The sequence below is a fragment of the Gouania willdenowi genome, unplaced genomic scaffold (genome assembly GCF_900634775.1).
Source record: "Gouania willdenowi unplaced genomic scaffold, fGouWil2.1 scaffold_42_arrow_ctg1, whole genome shotgun sequence".
In the NCBI taxonomy this organism is placed as follows: Eukaryota; Metazoa; Chordata; class Actinopteri; order Blenniiformes; family Gobiesocidae; genus Gouania; species Gouania willdenowi.
Genome location: NW_021145191.1, coordinates 68,359 through 90,556, shown reverse-complemented (window position 1 = coordinate 90,556; position 22,198 = coordinate 68,359). Strand labels below are relative to the sequence as shown.

General features: G+C 35.0%; 1 protein-coding gene across 1 annotated transcript; it reads left to right on the top strand.

Annotated features, from left to right (window-relative positions):
• The first annotated feature begins 7,187 nt into the window (after nt 1-7,187).
• pcgf1 (polycomb group ring finger 1) lies at nt 7,188-21,450 on the top strand. The gene is made up of 9 exons (XM_028442267.1): nt 7,188-7,338; nt 9,252-9,357; nt 9,438-9,590; nt 9,708-9,779; nt 11,121-11,226; nt 11,339-11,381; nt 18,164-18,250; nt 21,098-21,178; nt 21,272-21,450. The coding sequence occupies exons 1-9, from the start codon at nt 7,252-7,254 to the stop codon at nt 21,320-21,322; spliced, it is 786 nt and encodes a 261-aa protein (XP_028298068.1). The 5' UTR covers nt 7,188-7,251; the 3' UTR covers nt 21,323-21,450.
• Nucleotides 21,451-22,198: the final 748 nt, after the last annotated feature.

Sequence of the window (22,198 nt, the reverse complement as noted above, 5' to 3'; positions counted from 1 at the left end):
CAAATCCAAAAAATATACATCAGGTCTATATGTGAGTCTATAAACCAGGGGTGTCAAACTCATTTTAGTTTAGGGGCCAAACACGAAGTGGTTTGATTTTTGGTGGGCAGTAGATTTTAGACGGGAAAAAGGGCAATTTCAACATAAATCTCCCCAAGTTTGGTGGGTTGGGACCCAAAAGTGGGTTGTGGACCTGTACTGGGTTGGTCGCAAACAGCTGTTCAAAAATAAATAAATAATACTTGATGTCTCTCATGTTGGATTTGTCTTTTATTTTGAAATAAACTTTTATTTTGACAGGTATGCTGTGAAATGCATGCTGCACAGAAAAAGTATATAGATTTAAGTTTAAAAAAAAAATATATATATATATATATATGTGTGTGTGTGTGTGTGTGTGTGTTGTCAATAGCTATTTTTGAAAAACAACATTTGGTTGGTTGAATTACCCCCAAAAAATTGGGTCGCGATTTAATGACCGTGGCAAAATGTGGGTCTCAGTGTGAGACCAGTTGAGAACCCCTGCTTTACACGACGTATAAATCATACATGTTACACACGTTATGTAAGGCACTAATAATACCCAGGCAATAAGTAACAGATATCAGTCTCTGCAGGATTTTCTCTTTTAAATATCATTGATTTTGTGAGCAATTTTTATTGAATTTGGGGAAACTATGTGAAATAATTTCAGGAAAATTAATTTATTTGAACAATTTGAGAATTAAAATGACTGCAGTCATGTGATAGAAGCATCTGAAAATTGTGATCATCCAAATATTGTGGAGTTTCATTGAATTTGTGTATCGTGACCCACTTTTTTTTTTTTTTTTAATTCTGCCAACCAAATTTAGTTTTTCAAAAAAGGCTGTTGAAAACACACATACATAATATTTTTGTGCATTTTGCATTTCACAGCATGCCTGTCTAAAGAAAGGTTTCTTTCAAAATAAAAGACATGTCCAACATGAGAGAGTATTTATTAATTTTTGACCAGCTGTCCACGACCCACGCAGTACAACAGGTCCGCGACCCACTTTTGGGTCGCGACCCACCAGTTGAGAGTTACTGATTTCGACAATAATTTATGTTTTTTCAATCTTTTCCACTTTGTCCTGCGGGACGAATTTGATGTTCTGAAGGGCCGTATTTGGCCCCCGGGCCTTGAGTTTGACACATGTGCTATAAATGATTTAAGGATCCCAGCCTGAGTAGCTACAAACTCACTGAGGTGGCAGGAATAAGACAAACTTGCCAGTCATTCAAACTTGGGAAAATCACAAAGGAATGAATGAGGGAGCGAGTCTTTGTGTGACTGCAGCGTTTGGGTGGTCCACAGGTTGGGAAGGTTGGGAAGCCCTCTGGGGGGGATCAGGGGGACCTCGACATGTGATAATACAACCTGTTGAAACAGGGTACACACGCTGATCAAACGCAAAAACCGCCTTTTCCTCCTGTGTACAAACGATTGTTTCCATCAAGGAAATACACATCGTTCTCCCTCGAGCTGCCAATCAAAGATTTCCACTCAAGAATAAAACCAAAAGGGCTTGGTACTCAATTAGTGGTTTAGGACCCAAAAGTGGGTCAAGGATTTTTTTTTTTTTTTTAGCAATAAAGAGAAAGTGCTCTTATTAATCCTTTTTATTTCAAGGGGAAAAGTTCATGAACATAAACAGGAGAGTTAAACATTAAAGCTGTAATCCTCAAATGTTGGCACAAGTATGAGTTAATCAACATTTTGATTTTAATCTAATCATGTTTATACTGTATTACCAGATGGAATTTGGTGTGACTTTATATTTCTATCAATCTGCCAGTCAATATCAGCCTCACAGCCAATGGGCCACACAGTGCATGAGACAAACAGACCTACATGTGTTTATTATTATAAGACATTACAATAAAGTAATTTCAGTTATCTTAACCAAGGGTTCTCAACCTTGGGTTTGGGACCTCATTTGAGGTCACAAGACACTGGGAGTGGGTCTTCAGATGCCTTCGAGAAACTAAGAATATATATTCTTTAACAACTTGAGCCCATTTATTGCTTATTTTTTAGCCTTTTTCTGCAGCTCCACCAAACTTGCCATTTATCATTATTATTATTATTATTATTATTATTATTATTATTATTATTATTATTATTATTATTATTATTATTATTGTTGTCGTTGTTGTTGCAGGGTTTTCCGCACCGACTACCAAGTCATATTCCTTGTACTGTCCTAAAAACTGTACTTGGCCATTAAAACATTTCTGATTTCTGATATTTTAACCTATTTTCATCACTTTTTCTTGCCATATTTTTGCTCTTTTTAATGCATTCTGCTACATTACTCCCATTTTTGCCACTTCTTCATCAAATTTCGATATCTTTTCAGTACATTTTTTCCACTTTCAAGACATTTTCAGCACTTATAAACCCTTTCCACCACTTTCTCGCCTAATGTCACATATGTTGACCCATTGTTGTCACTTTTAACCTCTTTTCACCATATTTCATGCTTATTTTTTGGCAATTTAACCACATTTATGATTTGTCATGCCCATTATTTGAGTAGAGATTCTTTATTCATCCCGCAGTGGGGAAATTTACTGACGTGACAGCACAATAAAAAGTGCAATAAAAAAGACAACAGAAGGCAACACACAGAAAACCCCAAAAGACACCCAAAAAATAGTGCAATGAAGATAAAACTAAATAAACAATACAATAAGAGATGTTATACTTAAACAGAAATAAATATAGAAAAATATAATTCAAAAAAATAATCTAAAAAGAATAAAGGATACAGATATATACATATTGACAGGCAGGGGCAAGTAGATACAGTATGTATACATATTTACAGACAGTACGATGCCCTAGACACATGTCTAAAACAGGTAAAAAAAATACGAAAAGGAGAAAGAAAGAGGGGAGAGCTGACATGACTGGCTGCTGCTTGTGTGGCGCCATTCTAAAAAAAAAAAATTAAAAAATTAAAAATGCAAGTTTAAACTAATTGTTCCTAGTTTTTAAAATACATGTTACTTGTGTATTTGTGATAATGTCAGACATTCCTGGATTTTACTTGTAACATAAATGTTTAAAAGTGAAAAAACTAGCTGTTTATTTTGACTTTTAACTCAAGGTAGCAATAGTTTGATGTCCGTTTACATACTAGTTTATTTACATACTAGCAATGTAATCAATAATACGTTAACATTAACATTTTATTTCACTTTTTGTTTTTCATATTTGTACACAATGTTGAAAACAAATAATGTGATCAGTATCAGTCTGTCCGTATAGCATCACGTGCTTGATATTTTGGTTTATTTTTACGATTGCACTTCTGTTATATTCTGTTTCATCTCAAAGCACCTTCTTTCAATGAATACGTTTGAATTTAAACTCCACCTCCCTGCTATCGAGAGATTATTATAGTGTGTCCTATAGCTGGTATTTAAAAGGTTTGTCTGCTTAACGTAAACTGCACATTAATCTGAGGAGACGTTTGCTGAACCCACTCTTTTCATTTCAACACTCAGCTTTGTTTCCACACATACTCATAATAAGGCATCTATGGGTCTGGGGGGGGGGGGGGGGGGGGCTGCCCAGGACAACCACTTGTCCCTCCTGCAGACCACTGACCTGATATTTCACTGCTTTCCTTGAGAGACCCTTGATGCTCGTTGTTCATGGAGAGAAGAAGAAGTACTTATTCAACCCGACCCTTCAGTTCAAACACTTTTACTCCAAAGCATTCATTTGAATGAGAATGTAACAACTCAACAGATCAGACTTATGAAATCAATTAAAATTCAGCTTAGCTGTGTTTTTTTAATTATTACAACATGTATCAAACTATTGCACCTGGATCAAAAACACCACATTCCAATCACATATGCAGAAGAAAATTAATTTTGTGAAGATTATATGCATGGTGGGATAGTGGTTAGCACGTCTGCCTCACAGCAAGAAAGTTCTGGGTTCAAGCCCTGGGGCGGATGCTTGGATCCTTTCTGTGTGGAGTTTGCATGTACTCCCCTTGCTGTGTGGGTTTTCTCCAGGTACTCCGGCTTCCGCCCACATTCCAAAAACATGACTGTTAGGTTGGTTGGAGTCTCTAAATTGCCCGTAGGAGTGAATGTGAATGTGAGTGTTTGGTTGTCTGTGTGTTGGCCTGTGATGGACCGGTGCCCTGTCCAGGGTGTACCCCCGCCAAACGCCCAGTGTGAGCCGGAGATAGGCACCGGCAGAGACCCTGAAACAGGACAAACCGGGTCAGAAAATGGATGGATGGAAGATTGTATGCTATGTTTATGTGATGCAACATTACAGTTACCAGAGGTGTAAAGAGTATATATTCTACTCAAGTAGAAGTACTTTTACTTGATTGAAATTGTAGAGTACAAGTAAGTCATACATTAAATACTCACGTAAATCTTACCACGGTGTCCTTGCATACAGTAAACATCTCGTAAATAACTAAGTTCATTTTGTTTTCCTTTTTAAAATTTTGATGCTTTCCTGGTGAAAGAAAGAGAGACACATCAAAGCAATCACCTCTGAGGAAGACTGACAGTTAGCAGTTGATACACTCCAGCAGATCAAATTTCCTGAAAAAATGTTGTCTGAATAAACGAAACCTTAACATATTATCTCACGTGTAAAGTAAAAAAAAAAAATAGAAGAAGTCTTGCACAATTGGAACTGAATTTATTTTCCACAAAGGCATATGTATAAAATAAAAGGTTTGTCAAAATGTACAATTCTTTTCTAAATAAAGTAACCAATTAATTAAATTAAAAAGTAAAAATGCTCATGTTCTAAGTATGACTACAATTATAAACTCTAAAACTGAGAAAATAACCTCCATTCAATGCTGTTTTGGTGCCGTGCATTATGTTTAATCTGATTGGTCGACTATGATGTGATGCATTTGATTGTTCATTTTTTTTGTAGTTTCACAATGTCCGTTGATCATTTTAAAACAAAAAGTAATAATTTACTCTGTAATGGTTTGGTGTAGAAATGTAATGAATGAATTTACTTATTTTAAAACGTACTTAAGCACAAGTAAAACAACTGATTTAAAAATATACTCAAAAAAAAAGTACAAGTACCCATAAAAGCAACTCAATTACAGTAACTTGTGAGTACTTGTAATCAATTACTTTCCCCTCTGACAGTTACTCAGTTCAGTATGTTTTGATATTTTGGTGCAGATTGTGGTGCAGAAGTGAGATCAGCCTATTTTCACTGAAGCCTGAACACTGTGGTCAGAGGATTCGTGTTACACCATGTACTGCATGTTATAGATCATTGTGGTTTCAACTCATGTGACACCAGTAACACAAGCAATTGTGTGTGATTATTTCTCCTATTGTATAAAAAGCAAAAAGTTTGGGAAACTTTCTCGCGTGTTTGCTGGAAGTCTTCTGGTGAACATCTGTGCACATCCTCAGATGGAACATATATACATGAATTACCTGCATGAAATGAAACAATAGAAGTAAATGAAAACTGTCATATAGTAACAATAATATTAATTCCAGCAAGATTATTTTTGTCTACTTTTTGAAAAACATGTTAAGGTTTCATTTATTCAGACAACTGTTCCTCAGGAAATCCACTTTGATCACCTGACAACTGCCAGGCTTTGTCAGAGGCATCTGCTGATCACTTTGATGTTTGATGTTCGACGCCTCTCAGGAACAGTTGTCTGAATAAATGAAACCTTAACATATTTTTCAAAAAGAATATTGCTGGAATTATTACACCAAAGTCAAGGAAACTTCAAAGGAAACATCAAAGCGATGAGCAGACGCCTCTGACGAAGACTGGCAGCTGTCAGTTGAAACATGTCAGGAGATCAAAGTGGATTTGTCTGAATAAATGAAACCTTAACATCTTATTCAAAAAATAATCTTGCTGGAAAACCTTCACACTGCACACACTGCTGCATTATGCAAATACAAAGCTATAGTTTTACTCATCTATACAGTATGTCTATGTACTTGTAAAATGTTCATGTGGAAGAATTTACCAAATAATAGTTTATTTTGACATTAACGTCATTAATTTACATGTAGTTGAAGTTAACTTTAAAACAACTTAGGCGTTGTTTTGAACAAGACAAACTAAAGAATGACAAACAAACCACTATAGAGTAATGATTTTGTAGTGGTACCTGCAAGCTTTGATGCCAATGCCTTTCCTGGCCCCTGAGAGTCTGAGTGACCTTTCATTAGAACATGTGAAATAAGTATTAGCAGATGGAATGAGGCTGCCAATAGTTAGTGAACTATGGGATAATACTGACCTCTATTGGCCACGATAAAGACTGACAGCAGTGCACACTCCCAGACTGAAAAATGATGATGATATTCATTGACATTGTTGTTGTTGTTTTTTTAAGCATATGAAAGCATCATAGCACTTGGCAAAAGATTAACACAGAAAATACATAATAAAACATTATATTTTTTAAATGAAATAAATAATGATAATGATAATAATAATAATAATAATATAAATAATAATAATAATAATAATAATAATAATAATAATAATAATAATAATAATAATAATAATAATAATAATAATAATAAATACAAAATAATTTAAAAATTAAACTGGTTTTCAATCATTCAGGACAACAAAAATGTGTATTTTCCCAACAATATTAAGTCCCCCCCCCCCCAAATAAATACATAAATAAATAAAATAAAAAATGTTAATTTAAGTTTCAAATAAAAGAGAGAAAGAAAGTAAGACAATTTAAAGAAATCTTTTTTTTTACTAATAATGATCACATTTATTATTTTTTAAGCATACCAAAGCATGATAGCACTTGGCAAAAGATGAACACAGATAATATATAATGAAGCATTTCATTTTTTAAATTAAAATAATAATAATAATAATAATAATAATAATAATAATAATAATAAATAAATAAATAAATAAAATCACATAAAACATTTCATTTATTCAGGCAAACAAAAATATGTATTTCCCCACAGTATTAAGTCCCAAAAATTTAATTGTTGTTTAAGTTTCAAATATAAGACAGAAAGAACATTGGAAATTCATTATTATAAGGGGGGTTAAGTTTGGACAGATTTACGTCTGTAAATGTATTTCGGCTCAGAAAAGGATTTTATTATTTATCAAACTTTATTCATGTGTCACCGTCCGCCTTGTTTTGTAAAAAATGTCCTTTCCGGTTTACCCGGAAGTTCGCATATTTCCCAAAGATGGCGGATCAAGGTCCGATGGCCATAGCGATGCGGCTACGAAATCAGCTGCAGTCCGTCTACAAACTGGACCCGCTTCGAAACGAGGTGAGTTTTTGCGTTGTTTTAGCTCCACAGCACAGGGACGGAGAAGCAGGCCCAGCTGGAGGGAAGCATGGCCGCGTTAGGGGGTGTTTTTTACCGGGAGATTGTCGTCTCTCCGCCGCTGATGGAGAGAGAGGATGGAGACTGTCGGTGAGCATGCGTAGTGCGCTGTGTTCCTCCGAGCAGCGTGCTCAAACCTGTGAAGTTACTCTGATATTGCATGATTTAGTCTGTTATTAATCACTTTTAGTGGCTTTTGGGCGGCACTTGAAGCTTTTCGAGTTGAATTAGAAGAACTAACCGCCGCTGTGCGTGCGTTGTTTTTTGTAGAAACCGCGGTTTGTGTTCAGCACTGGGACCGAGTGGGTCATCAACGCTCCAGTCTGTCACTGCAATGTGGGCTACAGCAAGAAAGTCCAAAACAACCCATCATTGTTACTGCACAGTTTGTACTGAAGAGTTAGTTAATAATCGTAATAGAGTCCCTAATGAGGCACTAGAAACTTATCCACTCGCGTATGACAGTGGTTCTCAACCTCGGGGTCGCCAGATGCCTTCAAGAAACTAAGACTATATTTAAAAACAAATTGAGTCAATTTTCCTTGTTTTTACCCCTTTTCTGCAACTACACCAAACTTTCCACATTTTAACCTATTTTCATCACTTTTTCTTAACATATTTTTGCTCCTTTTAATGCATTTTTGCTACATTCCTCCCATTTCTGCTACTTCTCTATCAGATTTCAATGCCTTTTCTGCATTGAAAAGGCATTGAAATCTAACCCTAACCCTTTTTTACACATTTTTGGCATTTAGAAAACGTTTTCACCACTTTCCTGCCTATTGTCACATATGTTGACATATTGTCACTTTTAACCTAATTTTACAAGTCACCAGTTTCAATTAATTGTTCCAATATTTACACTTTTCACCCTTTTCTTTCCACTTGTTCCGTCCATTTTTGACCACTCTAATGTGCCACTTTTAACCAATTTCTGTGGTTTTTAAAATCCCATTTCACCAACTTGTTCATCATTTTGGGTCACTTTTATTAGAAATTCATTTTATTTGTGGTTAAACAAAGGATTTACATTTTTAACTCATTCAATGCCAGCCATTTTCAAAATTTCTACCCACTCAGTGCCAGCCGTTTTAGAGCATTTTGACTAATATTTAAAGACCCACAGAATATTTTGTACTATGACACCAGATTCTGAAAGATTAAAGTGTCTAATTTCACACAAATTGCCAGTTTGTGACAAAAAGCTGAGAAAAACGGCTTTTTCTGAAAAAATCTGTTAGTGACTTTGAAGCAATTTTTTTTTTTTTTTTTTTTGCTTTAGGGACACCTCAACATTCGTTTCCTTTTCTAAAACTACAAAAACAACCAACAATGAGATCAGGCTTTCGATGGCAACATTATTATTATTTTACTATCTATGTCAGAGTTGAATGGTTTTCTTACTGTATTTTGGCGTTCCTCCAAGTCTCTCCCCTGTTAGTTTCCACACACGCAATTCACCGGAGAGCTTCGTCACACTGTCTCCTAGCAACGCCAGCACTCAATCAGTTAAAATGTCTTTTCTGCACATTTTTTTTTCAATTTTAAGACATTTCCACCACTTTTACTGCCTAATGTCACATATGTTGACCCATTCTTGTCGCTTTTAACTTCATTGCACCATATTTAGTCCTTGTTTTTGCCAATTTAACCACAGGTTAAAATAAAGCCAGTTTGGTTTAGTTCCAGAAAAAGGGTAAAAAATGGGCTAAAATTGTTATATATATATTTTTACTTTCTTGAAGGGATCTTTTGACGCCTCCCAGTAAATTGCTTCCTTTCTGGAAGAGTGAACAGCATCACAGAAAGAGCAAAAAAGTTACTCAAACTAACATTTCCTTTGCTTCTCCCAACAGGAAGAGGTGAAGCTGAAGATCAAGGACCTGAACGAACACATCGTCTGCTACCTTTGTGCAGGCTACTTCATCGATGCCACCACCATCACAGAGTGCCTGCATACCTGTGAGTCTCAGTCTGAGTCTGAACCCTATGTTCTATATACCATCTCTGACCCTGTGTGTGCTGCTTTTTCTGTTCTGCAGTCTGTAAAAGTTGTATTGTGAAATACCTCCAAACCAGCAAATACTGTCCAATGTGCAACATCAAAATCCACGAAACGCAGCCTTTACTTAATCTCAAACTGGACCGAGTGATGCAGGACATCGTCTACAAACTGGTGCCTGGGCTACAAGAAAGTGAGTGACCATTAGCTTCTGTCAGAATCCCACAGAAGCACCATATTTAATTAACATTTAAAGACATCAATCAGTGTCTCACTTCATATCTTATTCTGTTTTGTGTTTTTTATGTAGGTGAAGATAAAAGAATAAAGGAATTTTACCAGTCACGTGGGTTAGAGAGAGTCATCCAACCTGCTGGGGACGGTAAGAGCTCTGTTTAACGTGTGGACATGTTTATGTTGCGGTTTATTGGTGTTTGTGGAGAAATGACTAAACAAGCCTTAATACTTAGAGATGCCTTAAATTAAATTTAAGGTGTTTTGAGTATCTTCAGATTCCAATTTTTTCCAGAACTGACCTCTACATGTTCATGGCTTGTTGATTTCTATATAATAGAATAATGATAATAACTTTAATTTTTATAGCACTGTACATTTTCTAATCTCAAAGTGCTACAGAAACAAAGGCAGAAAAAAAATCAACAGATGAAAGCAATAATAAAACTAACACAGAATAAAATCAATAAAACATAGAGCAGAAAGCTCTTGTTAAAATATAGGTTTCTTTATAAAAATATGATAATTATGCAACTTTTAGATATTTAAAGCCATGTGCTAAAGATTGGTACCTTTCACATTTGAACCAATTGCCGGTACCTGGGAATCTAGGGTTGTAGTCAACCAAGGAAATGGTTAGTCGACCAAAAATATGGCACATGTAGCGATTCGTCGACCAAAAAACAAAAAATGGAGAATGAATGAGCATGTGGATGAGGAGAAAGAAAAAGAGAGACAAATATTTAGTTTTGGTGTTTTGTGGTGTCGATTTGCTTTTAAACACAGACCATTTATGATATGAACCTTATTCAAGCTTTGACCAGAACCCTACAAAGCAAAAGTGAAACCTACAGGTCTGACAGACATTAGGTATTTATTTCAGAGCCCGACCTGAAACAGACAATTAAAACCTATTTTTTCCTCATACAAATGTCATATTTACATTTGTTTTAGTGGTAAGCCTGCTTTTAATAATAAACTGTTGATGTCAACATCAGATCAGCTCACGGGGAAACCAGCACGTCAAACACAGGTGCACAGCGTGCCCCGCGGCGCCAGAGACAGCAGTTGATCTATTTACATAATCCACGTAGCAAATGTAAGGATAATCCATGTTCTTGTGCAGAAAAAGGATTGATTCAATAGTGGATGATTGCGCGCAGCCAGCACACACTCACACAGAGCTGTTTCTGGACATAGACTCATGTTTAGGCAATAATTACATCACATTTGATATTGAATCCTAATCACCTATATAAGTGCATTGCATTTATATATATATATATATATCCCAATTAGCACAATCTGCATCACGTTTTTGAAAAGCGAAGCCACATTTCTGAGTGATTCTAAAGGGATGTTGTTGTTATTGAAGATGAAATGAAAATAAGTGTGAAATAAAGTTAAATGGCTGCTTTTCCCTCTCGTCATAGGACAGAGAGCTCGGTCTGCAGGTGCATTAAAAACATGTTTTCTTTTTCCTCTGCAGACGGTGTTTCAGACGCTGCCAGTTTACCGTATACAAGCTTTGACCACTCCAAAGCTCACTTCTACAGATACGATGAACAAGTTTCACTGTGTTTAGAAAGACTAAGGTACGTGTGTGAATGATCACTGAGGAAATAAATAGATTAAAGTGAATGTACTTGTGTGTAAGTCATCATTTTTTGCATGTTTAAAATAGTTCTCTCTGCTTTGTATTTACAGCTCGTCACTTTCTGGGAAAGATAAGACGAAACTCACTCTTCAGGTAAGTCACCGATTATCAAATACAGACACAATGACAACTTGTAGTTTTTATTCAAAGAGATACAGAGATGGGAATTAAACTGTTAGTTTGATCACTGGAGTTTTAGGTTCTTTTGGTACTTTATCGCTGATTTTCCTGCTTAATGAATCTATTTACTGTTGTTTTTTAATACTATCAAATAAATATTAACCCTCTGGGGCCTAAGGCGTTTTTGCTGTTTTTTTGTTGCGTTTTATTTTACCTTTATGTTTCATATAAGGAAATCCATAAACTTTGCTTGTTTGGTATCATGTTTTTTTTTTTTTTATCATCAGTATCATTATTTTCTTATATATGGCATGATGTATTAACACAGTGGATCTAAAACCACTATAAAAACACAAATTCCAGTGGGAAAAAGTTAGGTTTTTTTACTATAAAAGTCACAAACATTTTTAACAAATAATTTTTATTGCTTGTATAGCAAATATAAACTATATATTTCAAAATCGTACATACAGATGAATTAAAAAACACAGTTATATATAGATATTTACAGTGAAATGCAAGCAATGTTCCAGGCGATTTTGTACAACTATTTACAAAAAAAAGTATGAATCACAAATACAGGGAAATGCAAATTATTTGTGCCTCATTGTGTTGACATAAAACAATAAACAAATATATTAGACACTACACTACTCTCAATCTCACTCACTACACACTAAATAAACAGTCAAATCACAGTAGTAGTTGCTATTATCTCAAATCTCTCAACTCACCCTCTCTTTCTCTGTCTCTGCTTACCTGTCGCTTCTTGTCAACCAATAGGAGACAGCTATAATGTGACGTTTCAGTGTTGTTCGAACTTGCTGCACAACACTTTCGCTTTCGTTTTAGACGCGCTCTGCAGTGTGTTCCTGCACAGAGCACTGACAGCTTAAGAAAATGTCACAGAAAAACACGTGCACATTTTCCCTCATAACTCCACTTCTATTTGGTCTATCAACATGATTTAAAAACTGGTTTGTAGTTTGACATTCACACTTTCGACACAGATTGAAACAGAGATCCAAGGACGCTACACTATTGGCTCTTTAAAACGATCATGTGATCAGGACACACCGGCGCGTCCGTCGGTCCCAGAAGGTTTAGCATAGACGATTTATGTTTAGAAGCTAAGTCATGCTCTTCTTTTTTTAAATAGCACAAGATCTAAACAATAGTCATTTTCCTGCAGATGAGGTCACTTCCTGTTCTTTTTTTTTTTTTTTTTTTTTAAATATGCTGGAGACGAAAAATGTTTATCAGATAAAGACACAGAGTACGCCTCGTAGTACTGCTTTTAAAGAGACGGAAAAGGTTGAAATTACAGCTCAACAGATTGTTTTATTCACCTTTATTAACATTCGATTTATTGATAATGTCGGAATAGTTTGGTGCATTGCATTGTGGGATGTGGAGTCCTGTAGACCGATGCAGTGAAGAGTTTTTTTTTTACTTCCTACTGTGATTTCTTGTTTGCTCCCAAAAAACTCTGCCAAAGTGACTTTTCAACACATTTCTGTTGTTTTCCCTGAAAGTTGCAGCGAATCGATTACCAGTACAGATGTTTTATTTTTGGTTTTAAGCAGAAAGATCCGAATACGGCCGAAATGAGGTGATATCACAGGGTATAACCGGGAACAAACTGGAACATAAATGGAGTTTAGCCTCCTCGTCTGGTGGAGAAACACAAAAAAAACACAGTAAGAATTAAGTCAAATTGATCAAAGAAACTTTTGAATCTTGAGCAAATGATCTTTATTCAATTCTCTCCAGTAGCTTTAACAAAAAGAATGTTGTGCACAAAACAGATAATCTGACCATTCTTCCCTCCATCATGCATTGTGAGAACCAGCTTCAATTAATGCGCACACACTCACACCAAAGCACAAACGCTCCAAGAGTGTGTCAGAAAATATGTGGAGTCGACGCATTGAAAATCACTGTTAAAATCTGCCAGTGTTTAATCAAGCAGACGGATCCTTCATTGTCTCATGCTATTGATGTTACGTGTCATGATGCTATCCTCTCAAGTATTATTGATTCATTCATTAATAAAAGCTTCCTAAAGTCATGTGATTTGGATGTGATTCAAGTATGAGCTTTTTTTTAGGGTTGTGATCACGATTCTGGTTTCCACAATTAGATTAACCTGATCGTTGGCGATATTTACGTTTAAAATGTGGGCTTTGCTGCATATCTATTCAGACACTTTATCTAAACATTAGTCAGTGTCAGCTTTGAGTCGTAATTGTTTCCAATGAGTTGCATTCCATGAACGCACTCTGTAATAGTGTAATTATTTATTCTGTTAGCCTTCTGTACATTTTGAATTATTGGTTTAATTTCTTGTTTTTTTGTATAATTTGTATTTAAAGCTTCATTTTTCTCTATAAACTGTTCATATATTGTTTTTTTTATAAAAAAAAAAAACAGTAGAGCAAAAGAAATGCAGATTTTGTTCCCCCTGACATTATTAATAATGGTGATTATAATCGTGTTTATGATATTGATCAACATAATCGTGCAGCCTTCTTTTACGATAATGAAAAGATTAGCATTGATCTAAAAAAACAAAACAAAAAAAAACAGTTCATTTATTTAATTGATCACTTATTCATGTGCATTAGAGTTGATCCCAGTGGATATATTTGTATAATTGTTGATCGTTGTTATTACCATTATTATTCTGCTGTAGTGTGTGTATTTGTATTTCATCCTTATTTAACTAAGTATATTACTTAATTATGTACGTTTTCTTCTTCATTTATCTTTTCTTCTTCTTTTCATTTATAATATTTCTCAGGCCTCTGTAACAAAATGTTTCTGATTCTAATTTACACACAAAAAATCTTCTGCTTCTAACTTTTAAAACTAAGACGCTAATTCCCTGACTCCAGTCTAATGAGTATAAGTCAGCATTTAATAACGCACAGTGTACATGCAGAAAAAGTCCAAACTGCAGATGGAACGGATGCTTAGTAAACATTTTTAACAATAGTAAATTTAAATAAAAGTTATTCTTTCATCATCAGAGTTGATCAGGGTTTGGATGTGACAGCGTCCCATATGTTGCCCATTTATCACTGACTGCTGCTGTTTAAAGAGGGAATCAAGCTGCTGACTCAGATCAGGCATAAACAAAGACCAGTGAGGGAAGAAATTTGCTACAACACCATGTTCTTTGTTTTTGTTCCTCTGCTGCAGCAGATCATCTCCACCTGTAGGGGGCACTGCTGACTCACAGATGCATGTTTAAAAACTGCTCATTAACATATTTTTTCCTCCTTTTCTTTGTGTAGTTTGTGGGGGTGGGTCAACAAATGCCTTCAAGAAAATTTTTTGAACGATTTGAGCCCATTTTTGTTTATTTTTACCATTTTTCTGCAACTACACCAAACTTTCCATGTTTTAACCTATTTTAATCACCTTTTTCTTGTCATATTTTTGCTACTTTTAATGCAGTTTTCCTCCATTACTCCCATTTCTGACACTTCATCATATTTTTATGTCTTTTCTGCACATTTTCTCCACTTTTAATGAATTTTGCACTTTTAACCTCTTTTCACCATATTTCATGCTTATTTTTTGCCATTTTAACCACATTCACAATTTCTCATGCCCATTATTTGCCAGTTTAAATTAATTGTTCCAATATTTACAATTTGAACCCTATTTTACTACTTTTTCCGTGTGTTTTTGGCCACACGTAATTTACAACTTTTAACCAATTTCTGTGGTTTTTAAAATCTCATTTCACCACCTTTTCTACCATTTTTGGTCACTTTCAACCCATTTTATTTCTGATTAAAACAATGATTTACATCTTTAAGATGACCATAATAATAAACTTCCTGGATAACAGTGGATATTATTCAGATCAATAAATACACGTGATTATCACAGATTCATAGAAGAATGGACCATCATTTTGACTAATCCATTTGATTTTTTGCTTTTTTTTATTTTTTTATTCATTATTTTTGCTTCACTCTTAACGTTTGTGAAAATTTCGGAAAAACAAAGAAAGCTAAAAATGTGACGTGTAGCTTTAATGGCGTTTTTCCATCACTCCTGTCATTCGCTCTCCTATTTGTGCTGAACGGGCAGATTTTTCTCCTGGTGTTTAATAGACGAGCTGTCGAGACAAAGACGTGAGTGCTTTGCTCTGCTCATGTTATAATTCAGCTGGGAGCAGGAAACACTTTTTTTCCTCCAAACTATAAATCTGCTTGTTACTACAGCCTCTTTTCTGACACCGTGAAGTTATGATAATTATTTAAAATTGAAGCTGCATTTGAAGCACTTTGTACTCAGTAAAATTTGTTCTAGTGATAGACCGATACATCGGCCGGCCGATATTCACATTTTTTACGTGCATCGGTCGATGCGTGCTGCTGCGTTTCGCCGATCTGCATTATTTACAGAAAGCAGAAATATTTTTTACTTGTTCTTGTTCTACATCACCTGTTTTTAATATTTGTTATATATGTTTCACTTGGTGTCATTCTACCTCACCTTTGTTATTTTCAATAACTTTTTTAAATTGAGATACCATGTGCAATCATCAATGTGTAATTTTTATGATGTAAATTGAGGGAGTAAAAGTAGTGTCGGCTCAAGAAAATCGACAGTCTGCATCGTAGGGATGTAACGATTAATTGTAAGGCAGTTAAAAATCGATTCATAGGTATCGCGGTTCACATCGACGCTCTGAAAATTGAATCACAGTCCTTTTTTTATATATATATCTATATATCCTTCTCGTCTAAAAGTGTAGGCGGCAGGCGGCATCTGCTACTACTTTCTTTTTGGCTGCCTTCTACTCTTAAACATGTTAATAAATGATTCTTTACCCCTTTAGCACGGAAAGAATATCTGTCGTATTACGTGAATATCTGTAAAAGTCACGTTTTTCTATTAGCTCTGTCTGCTTGCGCATAGCATGTTTTATTCACTGCAAGGATATCTGCATGCCAACCGACCACTGGGTTACCAGCGCCCTCTGCTGGTCCAAACAAATATCTGACTTACATACAGTGCAGACTGTTTTTTTTTTTTTCAGTCCAATTGTTAAGGCACAAAATACATTTTCAGTTGCACTTTTAAAAAGAAAAGGAACTATTATGCAGTTTTGCACTGTTTACTATAGAATTAGAAATTAAATTAATAGGCTTCTTCTTCATTTGTATTATTCCTTTATTTATTTCATTCAAGATTTACTTTTAGTTAAATTGCATTGTTTTGAATAGTTTATCAAGGAATTCTTTTGATTATGAAATATAAAAGGAAAATAGTACAGTATTTTTGAGAGAATCGTATCGTGAACCCAGTGTCGTGAATCGAATCATATCAGGATTTGAGTGAATCGTTACATCCCTACTGTGTTTCGGCATTGGCCCTAAAGAACCCATATCGGTCTATGTGGTGTGAAAGTGACTCTGGTTGCAGAGTAAATATTTAGTCATTTGCTCTCTAAATTGAGTCTTGTCACAACTCTAAATGATTATTTCCTCCATGAAGAAGAAGAAAAAAAAACAACAGTAATGCTGTTTAACTCCATACAGAGTAATCTAAATTATAGGTTACAAATATTGAACCATATTTTACTCAAATAAGTGTTGTATTTGCTCATTTCAGAGCTGTTTCTTCTACTATATGGAACATTTGTTTAGTAGCTGTAGAAACGTTTACTATCTCATTGTAATGTTTTTTTCTTCAAATAGAAAAGTTTTCTACTTCATATTCATATTCATTATATTTTACTCTAAATGTCAAACTTTTAGTTCAGGGGCCAAATTTGCACCAGTTTGACCTCATGTGGGCTGTAGATTTTAGGTGGGGGAAAAATAACAATTGAAACATTTTTGTGTCCTTGTTTTCAATATCAGTTCTATTTAGTTAAAAAATTGATTTTGTTATTGATTTTGTGGAATTGTTTGTGAGAAATTGCAATTTTAGAGTTCTTTCCACAAATAGCAATTAAAAATGACTGCATTCATGTGCTATAAACAAAGAAAACATGCAAGACCCTAAAAATATTAGTTGTTGAATTGAATTCTTTTGGTAATTTACACAATAATTCATGTTTTCTTTGTCATTTGTACTTTCTCCAGCGGGCCAGATTGGATGCTGTAAGTTGAGTTTGACACATGTGCTCTAAATAGATATTTTTCTACTTCATATTGAGTTATATTTTATTCTAAACGGATATTTTTCCTTTGTTGGTCCCATTAAACATTTTATTTTCTATATATACAGTATATATGTATATATATATATTCTTTTTTTTTTTTATTAAACTACTCTGTAAACCTAAACACTTAATTATTATGTTGCTCCTCCGGTACTTCCAAAAACTTTATTTCTGGCAGGTGGTTTCAGACCAGCGTCTTCTTTCCTGTGCATGCTAAGCTAAGCTAAGCTAAGCAGGCATTAATAATCGCTCCTGGCAAAGCCCAAAACTGTAGTTCAGCAGTGGTTTAAATGGTCCACTAACATGTTAAATACTGCAGTAAATCAGACATCCTCTCCAGCTTTACTCACACACACACACAGACACACACACACACACACACACACACGGACACACACACACACGGACACACACACACAGTATGCTGCAGTGGCTGCGCTGTGGTTACAAACGCAAGGCTGCAGCTGGTCCCTGATTTTATTGGATTACATGTTGGTGTGGCCATGTCGACGCCTCCTTACGTCTCTGCTCTAAACGTTGATCATTGCATTTGTTTCTGCAGCAGAAGTTTGTGCGCTGCTCCGTCCGAGCGGAGGTGCGACACCTACGGAAAGTTCTTTGTCACCGACTGAACGTGGAGAAACACCAGGTCAGTCACAAAAAAAAAATCATCTTCACCACCAGGCATCACATCAAAATTACATTTTTTTGCCAATAAATCATGATTTCCAACAGTTTGTTTTACTTAGGCTTCCTATGATTTGTGAGTAGATCGTAGGAAATGCAACATTAAAGGAATAAATGTGAGTTAAACTCACAAATTATATTTCTGTGCATATATTTTTTTTACTTTGCGGAAACTCTTTTAATATATTGGACAAGTACAAGTCTAAGTTTCACAAATAAATTATGAATGAAATAATTTATCAAACATTCATAAAATAAAGTCAGAAACAAAATAGATATTGAATGTCGTGTAAAATTTCATTTCCACATGTTTAGATTTATTTCATCCAGCTGTCACAGCTGTGTGTGTGTGTGTGTGTGTGTGTGTGTGTGTGTGTGTGTGTGTGTGTGTGTGTGTGTGTGTGTGTGTGTGTGTGTGTGTGTGTGTGTGTGTGTGTGTGTGTGTGTGTGTGTGTGTGTGTGTGTGTGTGTGTGTGTGTGTGTGTGTGTGTGTGTGTGTGTGTGTGTGTGTGTGTGTGCGCCTCTGTCAGTAACTTTGTTCGTTTATCAAATGGATCAATGATAATTGAAGTGTTAAAAAAAATGCCTAAACTTTTTTTGCTAAATTTAGTAGTATTTTAGTCCAAATAACAGAACTTTACTGAAACGTAATCATTTGCCGTCAGAATTGACACTGGTTTTCTATGTTGAAAAAAAAAAAATAACAAGGAGTTTATTTTGTTTTATTTCTATTTATTTAATGTGTTATTGCCTAAACATAAACAGCTGATTTATCGAAGGTTTATGCTGAGTCACATGGTTATTTGATATGACAAGGTATTGCTGTCAAAATTGACACTGGTTTACTGTGTTAAAAAATAACTTTATGGAGTTTATTTTTATTTTATTTATATGTTTTTAATATTTTAATGCTTAATTTTATTTATTTATTATTTTTTTATTCATTAATTAATTTATTTTTATTTTTTTATTTTGTATTTTTAGAACCTGTATCAAAGGCCACTTGATTTCAATAAGACTGATATGATTTGCTGTCTCTAAGGTTTATGCTGATTGGCTGTGTGGGGTCACATGGTTCTTTGATATGACAAGGTTTTTCTGTCAAAATTGACACTGGTTTACTGTGTTCAAAAAATTACTTAATGTTTATTTATTTTTGAATTGTATTCTTAATATTAATTTATCGGATCGTACCGTATTTTACCGTATTGTTATTTTTTTACCCAAACTTACAACAGGTAACAAAACCCAGTTGCTTTTCATAACTAAGGTTTATGCTGATTGGCTGCGAGCAGTCACGTGGTTCTTTGATGTGACAACTAATGGTACTCGATCGATCGGCCACTGATCATTATCGGCCGATCTCCGTGGAAAAGTATGTGATCGGCGTTCGCCGATCAATGCCTTACATTGCCGATCACAAAAACTGATCACCTCCTGTAGCTCATACTTTGCAGCCGGCAGAGGCTCTGTGTCAGAGTAGTGTCCCCTCCCCCTTTCCTTCACACTGCGCAGGTGCGCGGCGGCAAACCACAACAACAAACATGTCTGCCGTGTGGTGCTTTTATAAGATCTGTGAGAGTGATGTAAAGTTTGCATCCTGCAACACATGCAACGGAAAAATACCTCACGGGGAAGCACATTAAAAGGCTTCAACACAACAAACTTGATTTAACATTTGAAGAACAAACACTTGACGGAGTATGGTGAGTTTTCGAGGCTCACGACAGACAAAGAAAAAGACTGCAACAGTCAGACGGCAGTTAACGCAGCCCACGCTTGGCAACACTCGTCCGTATGAGCCTGACAGTCAGAAGGCTAAGCAAATAACCAGGAAAAGAATTGAATTCATCGGACTAGATGACCAGCCTTTCTCAGTGGTGGAGGAGCCCCGCTACATGTTACCAGGACGTAAATGTTTCACAGACGTAGCCCTGCCAGATCGTGGATGAACACAGGAATAGACTCATGACCGAAAAAGCCGAGATGCTCCTCTTTATTAAAAATAATCTTCCCACAATGCTTCTCAACAAATCATAGACATTTGGCATGTGGAAATGCTGTTTAAGATATTTTTTCTGTTCAAAGCAAACGCACTTTACGTTCTGTTGTGCTTTTTTCCTGTTTCAAGGTCTTTAATACCATATTTATGTTATTTAAGTGACAAATGGGCTATTTATTTTTTTTTACATACGAAGCAACAGACCCATTATACTGTTTATATTATAAATCATAAGAACAGAAAACACTAAGTAGTTTTTTTTTTTTTTTTTTTTTGACAAGGCACAACAGAGTTTGCTGAGCCATGTTCTCAGGCATTTTGATTTAGTAACTTATGATAGTTTATTTGAATTCAATCTGCATTTGACTTTGAATGTATCCTTTGTTACTTGACACGTTGAGAGATATACTTTTATTTATTTGATTTTCTGCACTATTCAGCCTGTTGAGAGCTTTAATGTTTTCAATCTGTTAAAGATTGTGTTACTGATAGCAGATCATTTTAAGTGTTTTTTTTCAGTTGCTGCATTGTCCCTGCAAGGTTTTAGTATTTTTTCTTTTGAAAAAGTAAAAACATGCTTTTCTTTAAATCAAAGTGATTTTATAGTTCTTTTTTCCAAACCGTCTAGCCGGTAGCACTCATCATACTACAATGCAAAATTTACAGCCAATCCATGTGATCGGTATCGGTGATCGCCAGCATAAAACCTGATCGGAGCATCCCTAATGACAACCTATTGTATTGTTTGTTTTTAACAACAGCCTTAAAAAAAATGTCACTTCCTGTTTGTCTGCGCTCACCCTACAGGTCCAGATGTTGTTCAATAACGAGTCGCTGCCTGATCACATGACCATGAAACGATTATGGCTGTCACACTGGTTTGGAAAGGTACAATATTACATATTAAACATCGACACCGTTTTTATTAACGTTGTGTCCAATGTGAACTCATTCATTTGTCTCTGTTTTCTTCTCTCACAGGCTCAACCATTAGTTCTTCACTACACCATCAAAGACAAACGGAGCAGATAGGACCTGTTTACAGTCACATGAGTGTACATATCTTGTTCTATACATATTATATTTTATTAGTGTTTGTGTACATATACTTATTTTCCTTGCTTTGTATTTTTGAAGAATAAATTTCGGGAAAAAAAAATTGTCAAGACTCAGAACTTTTAATCCATCAACGAGGGGGGGGCAGGACTACGCACACACACACACACACACACACACACTCTTTGAATTCCAAGAGTAATCGAAGGACTCGAGGAATAAAAGCTTAATGGTGAAAAAACAAAAGATTCTGAGCTTTTTAGTTTCCCTCTTTGGTCACTTTGTCTTTTTATCCTTATATTACATACACACACACACACACACAGGACCTTTAATGTGTGTGTGAGGTTGTTTGTGATGGAATGCGGTTGGGGGTCGGTGCAAAGTCATTAAAATAAAAATGTGATGTCGTAAATATGCAGAAAAACCAGCATCTATCAGTTAGATAATATACAGTAGTGTCTCACAGTTTGCATTCACTTTTCTTTTAATTAACATTTTGTAAATTGTTTTATCATTGTATATTTGTATTATTTTTTTATGTATTTTTTATATAACTACTGTTTATTTTTTCCTCTTTACAGTTTTTCTATTTTTTTTTATTTGTTTTTCTATTTCCATTTGTCTTTTGTCAATTTTCACTTTGTTTTTCTATTGTCATTTGTATTTGCATTTTTAATTAATTAAATTAATTTTTATTTCTATTTGACTTATGTTAACTGACAATTGCCAGTCTTCGTCAGAGGCATTTGCTGGTCACTTGGATATTTTCTTTTGAAGTTTTCGTCCTGCCTTTAAAGAAAAGATCAAAGGAAACATCAAAACATTCAAAAAGAAAACTAAAATAATCTT

Excerpts from the sequence above, each read along its gene's own strand:
- pcgf1 (XM_028442267.1), top strand. The coding sequence starts at position 7,252 with ATGGCGGATCAAGGTCCGATGGCCATAGCGATGCGGCTACGAAATCAG. Across the intron at positions 7,339-9,251 it reads TGGACCCGCTTCGAAACGAG|GAAGAGGTGAAGCTGAAGAT; the intron begins GTGAGTTTTTGC and ends TTCTCCCAACAG. Across the intron at positions 11,382-18,163 it reads AGACGAAACTCACTCTTCAG|CAGAAGTTTGTGCGCTGCTC; the intron begins GTAAGTCACCGA and ends TTGTTTCTGCAG.